Source organism: Oenanthe melanoleuca, chromosome Z, assembly GCF_029582105.1.
Source record: "Oenanthe melanoleuca isolate GR-GAL-2019-014 chromosome Z, OMel1.0, whole genome shotgun sequence".
NCBI lineage: Eukaryota > Metazoa > Chordata > Aves > Passeriformes > Muscicapidae > Oenanthe > Oenanthe melanoleuca.
Window position 1 is genome coordinate 76,570,199 of NC_079362.1, and position 11,076 is coordinate 76,581,274.

Here is an 11,076-nt window from a genome sequence, read left to right on the forward strand (position 1 = left end):
TGTAACAGTGACAAAGGAGGGTGGCTGACTCTATAGAAGAGAGAAGCTGAAACACTAGCTGAAGGGAACCCCCTTGAATTAATGTCTGTTGGACTTCATAGCACGTCCCTAGAGATGAGGGAAGATGTAACCAGGAGTTTCTTGAACAGATACTTGAGAGGTTTCAATAGTAAGAAACTGAATGTCCATAATTGAAATGCCTGCCTGATGTAGGCATGGTATATGGAGACAAGATCGTTCAACTTTTTGCACATTGGAAGGGAACAGTATTGCCCTCAACCCCAGCAGCTAGTACAGAAATTCAAACTATGGCTGAGCAATGTGTGTTTTCATGTCTCAGTGAGCTACCAGGGCAGTAGCACACACCGCCGCCAGCCTGCTGCTCCAGAGGGAATGACAGCTTCTGAGCCATCCAGCAGGGACTGAGGGTCCCTGCTGCACACAGAGACAGCCCTGATCCACTGGGCAGCCAATGAGCTGAACCTCAGGTCAAAACTAAAGAGCTCAAGTATCTGCTCGTTTTCTGGAATGCAAGACAGGATTTTGAGCGGGGATGGGGAGAAGGAAGGGAGACCAGAATACAGTCTTGATAATAAATTCCATCGTGGCATTTTCCTCATAATTGTCAATTCCCTGACAGTCTTTTTATCTGTATTCTTCTTCCTTATAACTTCAGGTGTTGTGAAGAAGTCAAGTAGGGATACTAAAAGTACTATCTTGTTAATACAATTTAAGCAAAAGAAGAAACAGACCACTCAGAAGACCATGCTAATAGCCTTAGCAAAGTTAGAGTAAAGAAGTGGTTAAGGATCTAGATGATTTAATCCAGTTTTAAGAAAAGGTTTTACAGTGAGCAATTAGATGCTGTTTAAGGAATTAATCGCTAATGGGTCATTAACTCTGGCTGGTATTGTACTGTTAACAAGCCGAGGCAGGATTATTAGACTCAGCACCCAATTAAGGACGAGAAGATATTTACTACAAAATGAACAAATGGGCATTTAAAATGGAATGGAACAATTTGAAAGAAAGTGTAGGAGCATGGAAAACTAGACAGGCTAGAAGAAAGTTGTGTTTACATATGCCTCTGTCTCTTTATTTGCCCACTTACATGTAGCTTGTAAAATATTAATTTTTAGCAATAAAATCACAGTTTTCCTTGAAGGACATGACTGCACCCAGTTGATCCACTTACAATGTTCACATGTACAAGGTATAAGAAAGCCCTGTTTAATATGCCAATAGAAGAACAACCACCATAGCTTGCCATAATGTTTCTTCATTTGTTTGCAGGTGCTGGATAGGACCTTATTAAAAGTGAGCAGGTATCTTCAGCTGCCAGCTGCCAGCAACCTACAGCCAGCCTTTGACTGTCTCAAGTAATCAAGCATCAGCACTGGCAACAGCTGATCAGGAAGTCGTGGGCTCCTTTCCAACGACTTTACAGGATACAGAAGAACTGCAGGTAAGAGAAAGGGAGGGTAGTAATGCCAAAATATGGGAAAGCACTATTGAAATCTTGGGGAGTTGCTTATTAACCACGAGCAATAAGCACAGGTGAGAACTTTAGGGCAGCAATTCAATGTGCTCACCTGCAGGAGGGTTTTCAGTTCAGAGCCACAGCTGGACTGCAGCCAAGTAATGACAAGTGAGATTGTTCCTACCCTGAGAAGGAAGAGTGTGCAGAGCCTGTGCAGTCACTCATTAGTGTGTGTCTCTTGCTGACACAAGCCAGGCTATGCAGGCACTTCTCAAGCACACCAAGAGAAATCCCTCTCTTGCAGCCACCAGAAAAGCCATGCTTTCTTGCAACTCCAGCATCACTGGTGATGCAAGCAAAGCTCCCCTGTGAAAGGACCACTAGAATAAGACCTAAAAACGGAAGCAATACGATTTTTGTTCTCTTTTACTCTGGTGTCCTTACTAGAATTTAGCAAAATACCTCCCTGGTCCTGACAGCAATGGCAGTTCCCTTCCTGGCAGTACTTCCTCTCTCTGCCAAGGAAGCAGAGAGATGTGTGCTGGGAAGGGTGGGCACACCACAAATGCACACACAGGTAGAATTGTCAAGTCCCCCAGCAGGGCTTCGTTCCCCCCAAATTCAAGGGGGACCACTCACTTGGCTTCCCTGCATGCCCTGGACCAGCATGGCTCAGGGAAGGGAGGCTGGGGGTCCTGAGCACTGTGTGCTCTGGTCCAGGGAGGCAGGTTGGATCTGCAGGGAGGCTGGGGACAGAGGAAAAGGCGTTTGAAAACAAGAGGGATTCTTATTATTATCTGTAAAAGAAGCTCTCCATACAATAGATGAGGGCTGCTGTGGAGAAGGCTATGAAGGGATGTTTAGAAACTGCTGTCTAAAGTTAAAAAGCTCTCTGAAGTGAAGCTGAACAAAGCTGACATACACGTTTCTGACAGGACTCTTAAAAGATATGCACAGATTGTGAAAATATAATTAGATGCCAGCCTTTGTCTGGCCACAACGAGTGGGAAATGGTGAAAAGAGAGGTCTCCCAGTCTGCATTGAATCATCCCCAGGACACAATGAGGGCACTTGTGCATCCTTCTCTCTTCCCTAATGAGAAACATTAATTGCCACAACCTCCCGAGTGTGTAGAGCACCCCATGCCCAGCAGAGGAGAAGGGGTGTTTCATTACAGCTTCTCAGCCCCATTACCGGCAGTAACGGAGATAATGAAAAATAAGGATGCCGCAGTTTTAGTTTTGGCAGCCTGGCAATGGGCACTGGGTGGCCAGGGGAGCGAGCATGTCCCAGCTCTGTGTCAGCCTCCAGGGGCTGTGCTGGGCAGCCAGAGCAGGCAGGACGAGCCTTCCAGGCCCCAGACAGATGTCAGTGCCCAGCCAGAGACCGTCTGTCTCTCCCTGTAGGCAGCTGGGCTTCCTTCTCTGCAGAGGCAGCAAGGACTGTCACTGACTCCAGCCTGCAAAGCCCACCTGAGCCTGGCACTGCTCCACAAGGGCAGTTGTGGGAGGGGTGTGTGTGACCCAAGGACTGCCAGGGCTCCAGCCCCTCTGTGGCCACTCCCATCTGGGCACTCTCCACCACGGGTCTGCAGTCCGCACTGCCACAGCCAGCTTGGGCAGGGTTCTGCTGATGGAGGAGGACAGAGAAGAGCCCACAGACAGGCATCTCCCACTCCTCTCTGCATCACACGGATAGGAGGCTCCAGCCCAAGATGCCCATTTAGGTTCAGAAACATGATGCACAGCCTCCATGCAGATGGTGTCATTTAATGGTGCAAAAGCAGAACCCCCTCCCCAGGTACGGCAGTCCTGGGCCCCCAGCCTTACATAGCTCTTTGCCCTACTGTAGCTTTTATTGCAACTAAAGCATCCAGCCAAGGAGGGAGAGCAAAAGAGATTGTTTTTCCTAAGCTATGACCAGGTCCCTAACTCTTCTGGGACTGTGGAAAAGGGAATTAAAAGGACCACAAAATACAAAAGCAAGTCAAGGCGTAAGGGACAGGCTGGTGCAAGGGACAGCCCTCCTGTGCCTGGCCATCTGCGGCAGCCAAGGCAGGGTAAGGGTGTCCCTCGGGTGTTCTGGGATGTGCCTTCCCCATGGCTTACTCCCAGGCAAGAGAGGGAGTTCAGATTGTCTGCCAGGGCTTGCCGATGGACTGAATGTGCTCCTTGGCCTTCAGCCGCAGGGCGGCAATGCTGGTGTTGCGTGGGTCTGCCTCATCCAAAGGGAACTTGTCCACAAAGGTGGCCCCACACTGATAAGGTGGCGGTGGCCCCATGGCCCCCAGGGGCTGCAGCGCGTGGGTCACTGCCGGAGAGTTCAGGAAGGGCGGCGGCGTGTAGCTGCCGGGCAGGCTCTGCGGAGAGGCCACGAAGCCAGGCAGGGTCTGCAGCGCTGTGCTGCTGGGCACCGGCGGGCTGAGCCACGTCTCCAGGGGCAGGCTGCTGCTCAGAGGACCCATGGGTGTTGCCTGCGGTGAGCGGTTGAACGAGAGGATGGGCGAGTCCTGCAACTTCATGGAGGTCACCTCCAGTTTCTCCTGCCGCCTCCACTTAGCCCTTCTGTTCTGAAACCAAACCTGAAAGCAGAGCTGTATCAGCCAGGCCCGAGGCATTGGACAGAGGCTCGCCCCTGGCTGCAGCAGGGCGCACAAAACAGGGTGAGGGAAACACGCCTTGCCGAGCTGGGGCAGAAGGGAATTTGGGGGGCTCGGGCGTTCCTCCACGACACACAGCCCTGCGCTCGGTGGATAACAGTCCCGCAGCGGAGCTGGCCCGGCCATCTACCCGCCACTGCCCTGGCACACAGCGGCTTCGGCAGACCCGGGCTGGGACACGCCACCCAAAGGAAGCAGCACCGACTACGCGGCTGCCGGACCCGCGCCCCGCGCTGTCCCGCCGGTCGGGCCGGCCCGCGGCTGTGCGGCAGCCGCGCCCAGGGCTCCAGTGGGGCCCCGAGTGTGGCCGGAGTCGTGCTGTGGTCAACGGGTCTGCGAGCCGCTTCGGGGCTGCTCCGACTGCGGGGAGCACGGGGCTGCGCCGGGGGCCGTCAGGGCCGGGCTATCGCGGGGAGCCGGGCCGGGCGTTACCTGGACGCGGACTTCGGGCAGATTGACCTTCATGGCCAGCTCCTCGCGGCTGTACACGTCGGGGTAGTGGGACTTCTCAAAGGCACGCTCCAGCTCGTGAAGCTGGTACGTAGTGAAGGTGGTGCGGTTTCGCCGGTGTTTCTTCTTGGGCTGTTCCTCTTCCGACGGCTTCCCCTCGCCGCTGCTGCCAGCGGGCAGCTCGGGGCTGGTGCTGCCGGGACAGTACGGCTCTGCGAGGGGAAGAGAGGGGGGTCACGGGCAGGATCTCCCTGCGAGGCTTTCCCGAGGGCGTGGGAGAGCGGCGCCCACCCGTCCGCCCCCCGGCACCCGGCGTTCGTCCACAGTGCTCACCTTGGAAGCGCTCGGCGCGGCTCTGGGGCTCGGCCGTCGGCGGCTCTCCGGGCATCTTGGGCAGGCAGTGCCGGGACCCCCGCCGGTCCGCCTCCTTGGCGCTGCCGTCGGGCGGGAAGGCGCCCAGCAGCCCGTCTTCCTTGGTGAACCCCAGGATAGCCTCGATGCTGTGAAGCCTCGACGGGTTTCCCCCGGGGCTCCGCGCCGCCGGGGCGGCCAGCGAGAAGGCGCCCTCGGCCATGGCGAGCGGGGCGCCGGGCGGGTGCATGAGGCGGCCGGCCCGGGGCTCCGCCGCGGCGCTGCGGTCTCACCCGGCCTCCGGGCGGCGCGGGCAAGTCTGGCACGGTGTCGCCGGGCGGGCTGGCCTCCTTGGGGCGGGGGAGGAGTGCCGGGGGGCGGTAGGCGAGAGGGAAGGCGAGGCCCCCGCGCCTCTTCGGCACGGAGGGGGAGGCAGGGCATCCCCCGGCCCCCGCCGGCCGCTCCGCCCCTCCCCGGCGGTCTCGGCCCCAAGCACAGACGGCACCGGGCGATGCCATCCGGGGCCCCCGAGGCGGGGCGGGGCGGCCTCCGCTGCAGCCGGGGGCTGGCCCGGGCCGAGCGCCGCGGTCGGAGCCCCGGGGCAGGGGCGGCACTGTCGGAAACCGCGGTGGGACGGGGCGGCTAGAGGCGCGCCGGGCACGGGGGGACAGAGCCGGGACGGCGGGAGCCGCTGCCGGGGGCGCGGTAAAGGGGCCTGAGCGAACGGGACTGGAAGGGGCGAGAGCTGGAGGACAGCGCGTCCCCGGCACGGCCCCGCGCTGTTCGGCGGCTCTCGGAGCCTTGCCGCTTTTCTCTTGCCCGACGGCTACAGCCGAGGTACCTCCCGGACGGTTTGTAGGTGCGTCGGTTTCCCGGCGGCCGCTCGAAAGCTGCTCCGCGGGACGATCCGCGGCCCCGGCCCGGCTCGGGGGCGCTGGGTAAACTCCTCTGCGCTGCTGCTCTGCGGGACACTCGCCCTGCGACAGGTTACCTCCAAAGACATTTCTCAGACCAGGTGCTTCTGGGCAGGAGAGACGCAGGGGGTGTGTTCAGCCTTTCAGACTTCACAAAACCAAGGAAGCTCTAAACACTATTTGCGAGAAAGTTTTCAGTATGCTGCTGCAGGACAAAGTCTGTAAGAGCTGATTCTGTGACCCTGTACTTCACAGTGCCAGTGGGGCTGGTGGGGTGGTGTGTAGCAGGCAGGGCATGGCTTCATGGGGGATGCACAAAACGCTTTTGGAGGTGAGGCAGGGAGCCAAATCCCACACATCACTTTTTACTTGGCTTGGTGGAAAATGTGAACCCACCATAGGACCAACCATGTAACAGCATCAGGTCTCCTGCATCTTTTTTTTTTTTTTTTCTCCTGCTTTTGTCTTTCTGTCATTTTATCACTTTCCACACTAGTACTTCCCAGTTCCTCTGAGGCACCAGCTATCTTTTGTCTCAGCTTGTTTACATGACAAACCCAGTAACATCCAGAGTGGTTTTCAGTCTACACTTAGCTTTGAAGATACTTCTATTTGAAGCCTAAGGAGAGTGTATGTGAAAGAAAAACACCTTAGCTGCTGCTTGTTCTTCCATATATATTAGCTAGTCTAATAAGTATGACCTCTCTCAATAAATCTTCATTTTTTTATTCCCCTTCTGCCCCAACAGAATCCATATCATGTAGATTTTTCCAGAGGAATCAAAGATTGGCAGTGCTTGCTTCTGCCGGTGTCCACACCTTTTGCAGGTTTACGTTCTGATGTCCCTGAATTGATTTCTTGTAGGACTGCACGGCTTTTCTTAGTTCCAGGTGAGGTTTGCCTTCACTGACTGCTTGGGGGGTGGTTTGAGGCCGAAAGAGCTCAGACGTCCATTTGCACAGAGGGAAGAGGCCAACAGAAGAGAAAAGAAAAGGTTAGTGTGGCTTTTGTGGATACTATGAAAAGCCAGTCAATACCATAGTAGGGACATTGGAGGGTACTCAAAGCAATCAGCCAGGGGCCATTGTGTTCCTATAATCTACATGTGTGTTTCGCAGGAACTCTATTAGTGAAGATGAATGAACTGTGCAATGTCCCTAATTTATTCTAATTTGAAGCTGGGGGGTTTACAGCACTCAAAACCAGCACGAAGCACACCTGTCCCTCCAGAAGTCCTGGGCAAAAATGGGAATCAGTTTGGCTTGATGTAGCTAAGAAAGATAGGAATGTGAGACGAAAGAACAAAAGCCCTTTAGTCTGTGCCGTAAAGGGCATTGCATCCTGGCAGAGATGCTGCTTCTGGGGTACCTGTCAAAATTGTTGGTTACAAGGTCTATACTCAATTTTTTTTGCTGTTAATCACAGTATGAAAGCAGCAAAAAAGCCTTCCAGTTCTGAAGCAGGGTGCTTGAGTACCACACAGGACACACACACCTTCCTCCCTGATAGAGAAGCCTCCTTTTTCTTCAGCAGTAGAATCATCCACTTGTATTTTCCATACGGAGCTACATTTGTCACTGTAGCATCCTTCTTCTAAGTGAGTGGAATTATTGGAAGAGGAAGCCACTCCCTTAGTTCCAATTTGAAAAAATACCTGGAAAAAACTCCATAACCCTAGAGCAGAGCAGAGAGAGCTTTGATCCTTCCAGGTTAGACCTCTCATTTCTCTCTTGCTGTGCTTCAGGCGCAGACTGTGTGACATGCATGAGGCATTACAGTGCTCCAGGGAGGGAAAAAGTCTAATGGTTCCTCTGATTACACAGAAGGTTTATATAGGCATAGAAGATAACTGAACATTTCCCTTTGGGTCTGATGTCCTGGCTGTCAGGTGAATACCTTGCAGACCTCTAGGATATGTGTCGTATTAGTATGAAGCCTCAGAAATTGATCCTGTGGTACATCACAGCTTTGCAAAGACCATTGACCTTTGGAAACTTATTGGGGAAACCAGAATCGAATTTGAGAGGATTCATTCGGGGATGAAACAGGCAGGGTTTGTTACTTGCCTTTCCAAGGGATACCCCTATTCCATCACCTTTTTTATTCTTCTGCAATGCATTATTAAAATTTCTGCAGAAGTTATGCTTGAAAAGTAACAAGAGTTCTCATGATGGATATTCTGTAAAGTGCAGCTGTCTGCTGTAGCTCTTTCCTGTGCATGTATAGTGAAGACTGAAGGGAAATCGTTTTCATCCTGTAGTCGCTGCATGGGACATGGTTTCACACAGTGAAATCAGCATCATAAAATGCCACAGGTTCCTCCTTTCTTTTCTCCTGCCTTTTCTTTATGTCCAGGTGAAATAATTACTGTCTTGCAGAGCAGACATTAGAAGATGAAGTCACGCTGCAGGAGAGACATCACTCTCCAGAACAAAGATGTGCAGCAGGGAGGACCTCCCTGAAAGATAAATGGGGTTTCCAAGGTCAGACTGCAAATCAATATGAGGGAAGCAAGGAAAAGGAGGAAATATTCACCTAGAGGGAACCTGTAGCCTCCTGCAGTTTGCATGCTCTGTATCATCCAGCAGATTGTTAAAAACAAAAAAAGGCTTTGTTTTTTTCCTCCCTGAAAATGCCTAAGGGTGCAGTTTCAGAACCTTGAAAGCATAATGCATGAGGAAGCTGCTGCCTTCTCCTTTCACTGTATTGCTCACACCTTCCTTGTTTTTCTGCTGAGACTTTGCTTGATCCGCCCAGGAAAATCATCTGTGTTGTCTCTACCTCCCGGGGTCCTGTCTGGCACCCAGGAATTGCACAGAGATCTTGCTGTCCTGCTGTCTGTCTGGGCTGTGGGAATGGAATAGGCTCTGGGAGCCAGGCAGCCCTTTCTGGTGGGAGCACCACGGGCTGGGTGTGAGGGCTCTGGCATTTGGGTTTGCCATGCTCAGAGGGAGGGAGGAGAGGTTCGTACTATAAGGCTATATTAATGCAATCCTTCTTTACTTGTTTTCCAATTAGCCTAATTGAATTCGGGTTGCTTAAAAGTGGGCACTACAGACATTTATCTTGATGGGATGACAGTCTTGAGCTCCAGCGATCCTATTAGCTCTAAGAACCCAAATCCCAGGTAGGGTCCGTCCAGTAGGGGCTGCCACGTGACCTAACCCTTTAATCTGCTCCTGACAAAGACACACGGACACACGGACACGTCCCTGTCCATTCTCACACGTGCATAGCTGCATGCACACACATACATGTGCGTTTGTGCAGAGGTAGGACACCAACGCTGCCAGACTCGCAAAGCAGCACACGTGCACACACGTGCAGTGGCTCCTCTGTGACCTACCACCAGGGCTAAGCACCTTGAGAGCTGCATGTACCTGCCTGGCCCCACCACCTCCTCCTAATGTGCCTCCCCAGCTTGTGGCTGGTGGCTGAAGATGGGATCAGCTGGTGCTGGAGGGATGAACCCTGCAGGTACTGCCAGGAGCAGGAGCCACGTCCAGCAAACTGAAGATCAGGCTTCTGCTGAGGGCAGCACAGATTTGCCACCCTGCCCTGGCTCTGCCACTCCAGACTCAATGTGGGAGCTCTGGTCTAACAGTGTGTGCCTAAGACAGCTCACTCTCTTGCCAGCAGCACTTCAGTGGGGCTGGGCTCCCATCCTGTGCCAGTCCCAAGCCACCTCTCAGTCCTGCTTGTCTCTGCCAGCCCCGACAGTTTTTTGGAATCTCATTAATCATTTATTTGGTGATTCTGACTTTCTTCTTTGACCCTTTAAGCTGTGAAAATGCTGATCCTATATCTGCTGACAAATTTAATTAGATCCTTTAAAGCACCAGATGCTTTCAGTAAGATTTTTGGGATGTCCCAGGCTCATTTTAATTCAAAGGTCAAAACCCTTAGGCTTGTTTATTTTGGTGTATATAGATAGGACAATTCAGTCTGTAAAACAACACACCAGCGTGGATTCACCACCCATATTTGTACCAGTGCAGAGGGAAATGCATTGAGCCTCACAAACCTTGGACTGGTTGAGCTGAGCTGGTGACTATTTTATATACTTTATGTAAAGACCTCCTAGAAGACCCCACTTGTCATTCTACATAGATAATTCGATTCTATGGTGCCTTGTGAGAGCAGAATCCCAAGAGGAATAAATCAGATCAGAAGTCTTGGTGGTTTTAGGCAAAATACCTGTGATGCTTGAGGGACCTCCTGAAGATAGGATTTCTTCACTTAGAAAATTACCTGTTGGATGAGAGACATTTAATGCACTAGGACATCCTCAGGAAAAAGCAAGGAGGCTCAGAATTTGTCAACTTGGGCTTCTTAGGAAAGAAGGAGATGAGCAAGAAGAAAATGTGTATTTTCCTAATGCTGCAATGGGGAAAATATTGGATAACAGGTTTTCAAGCAAGTCTGTTCAGTTTATATTTGAAGAGTGATTGATGAAAGAACTTTCCCAAGCTCTATTTGTAGGAAGGAATCTCAGCTTCCTTTTACTGTTAGCAAACTGGCTGTGTTCAGGGAAACTAGAAACTACCTAAGAGAACATTTAACATATGGTTGGGAGGAGTGATTTTAGAAAGTGCTTGTGTGCTCAGCGGAAACATTTGGGGAAAACTGGCAATCAGCTTGAAATGCGACAAAGGATTCTAGTCAAAACTAGGTAAAAAGACATTCAAATAAATGTATTTGCAGAATAAATGTAATTTGCCTTAATCAAACATGATTCATATGTGATTAACACACAAAGCTGTATGGTGCCCTCTCTGTTTTTTTGCAGACGTGGGGTCAGGCACCACTGTGACTGTCAGTGGTAATGAGTTTTTTAAAGGCAGCAGCTTTTCTCTGGCCCTTTTCTGTATCTCAGTGTCTGTGCACCAGGAGGTGCACCAGGAGGTGGAAGGGGGACTTCCTCTTGCCACCTTGGCACCCAGCAGCTGTTGAGGCAGGAGGGAGGGGAACCACTCTCCCTTGCCTTTCTCTCTGCCTCACTGCAGAGGTGACTTTGCCAAAAAGATAATCTGGCCTCCTTTCAAAGTGACTGGTAAAACACTTCAGGCATAACACAGGCCCACGTCCTCCTTGGGCTGCCATGTCCCTCTGCCCCTTGTCACTGTCCCTGTGTGGCTGTGAGTGACTGCTGACTCCTCTGCAGGGACAGGAACCGTCCCAGGCAAGTGTGGGAAGATGCTCTGTGCCACTCAGGCTTGGTG

General features: G+C 52.1%; 1 protein-coding gene and 1 long non-coding RNA gene across 2 annotated transcripts in view; both read right to left on the reverse strand.

Annotated features, from left to right (window-relative positions):
- The window catches only part of LOC130265104 (uncharacterized), a 178,310-nt gene that overhangs the window by 120,331 nt on the left and 46,903 nt on the right, over positions 1-11,076 (reverse strand). The gene's annotated exons all lie outside the window — the stretch shown is intronic.
- On the reverse strand, positions 3,261-5,382 carry RAX (retina and anterior neural fold homeobox). The gene is given in 4 exon segments (XM_056513918.1): positions 3,261-4,061; positions 4,572-4,799; positions 4,899-5,001; positions 5,003-5,382. Coding segments are annotated over 4 exon segments (972 nt in total). The 5' UTR covers positions 5,191-5,382; the 3' UTR covers positions 3,261-3,608.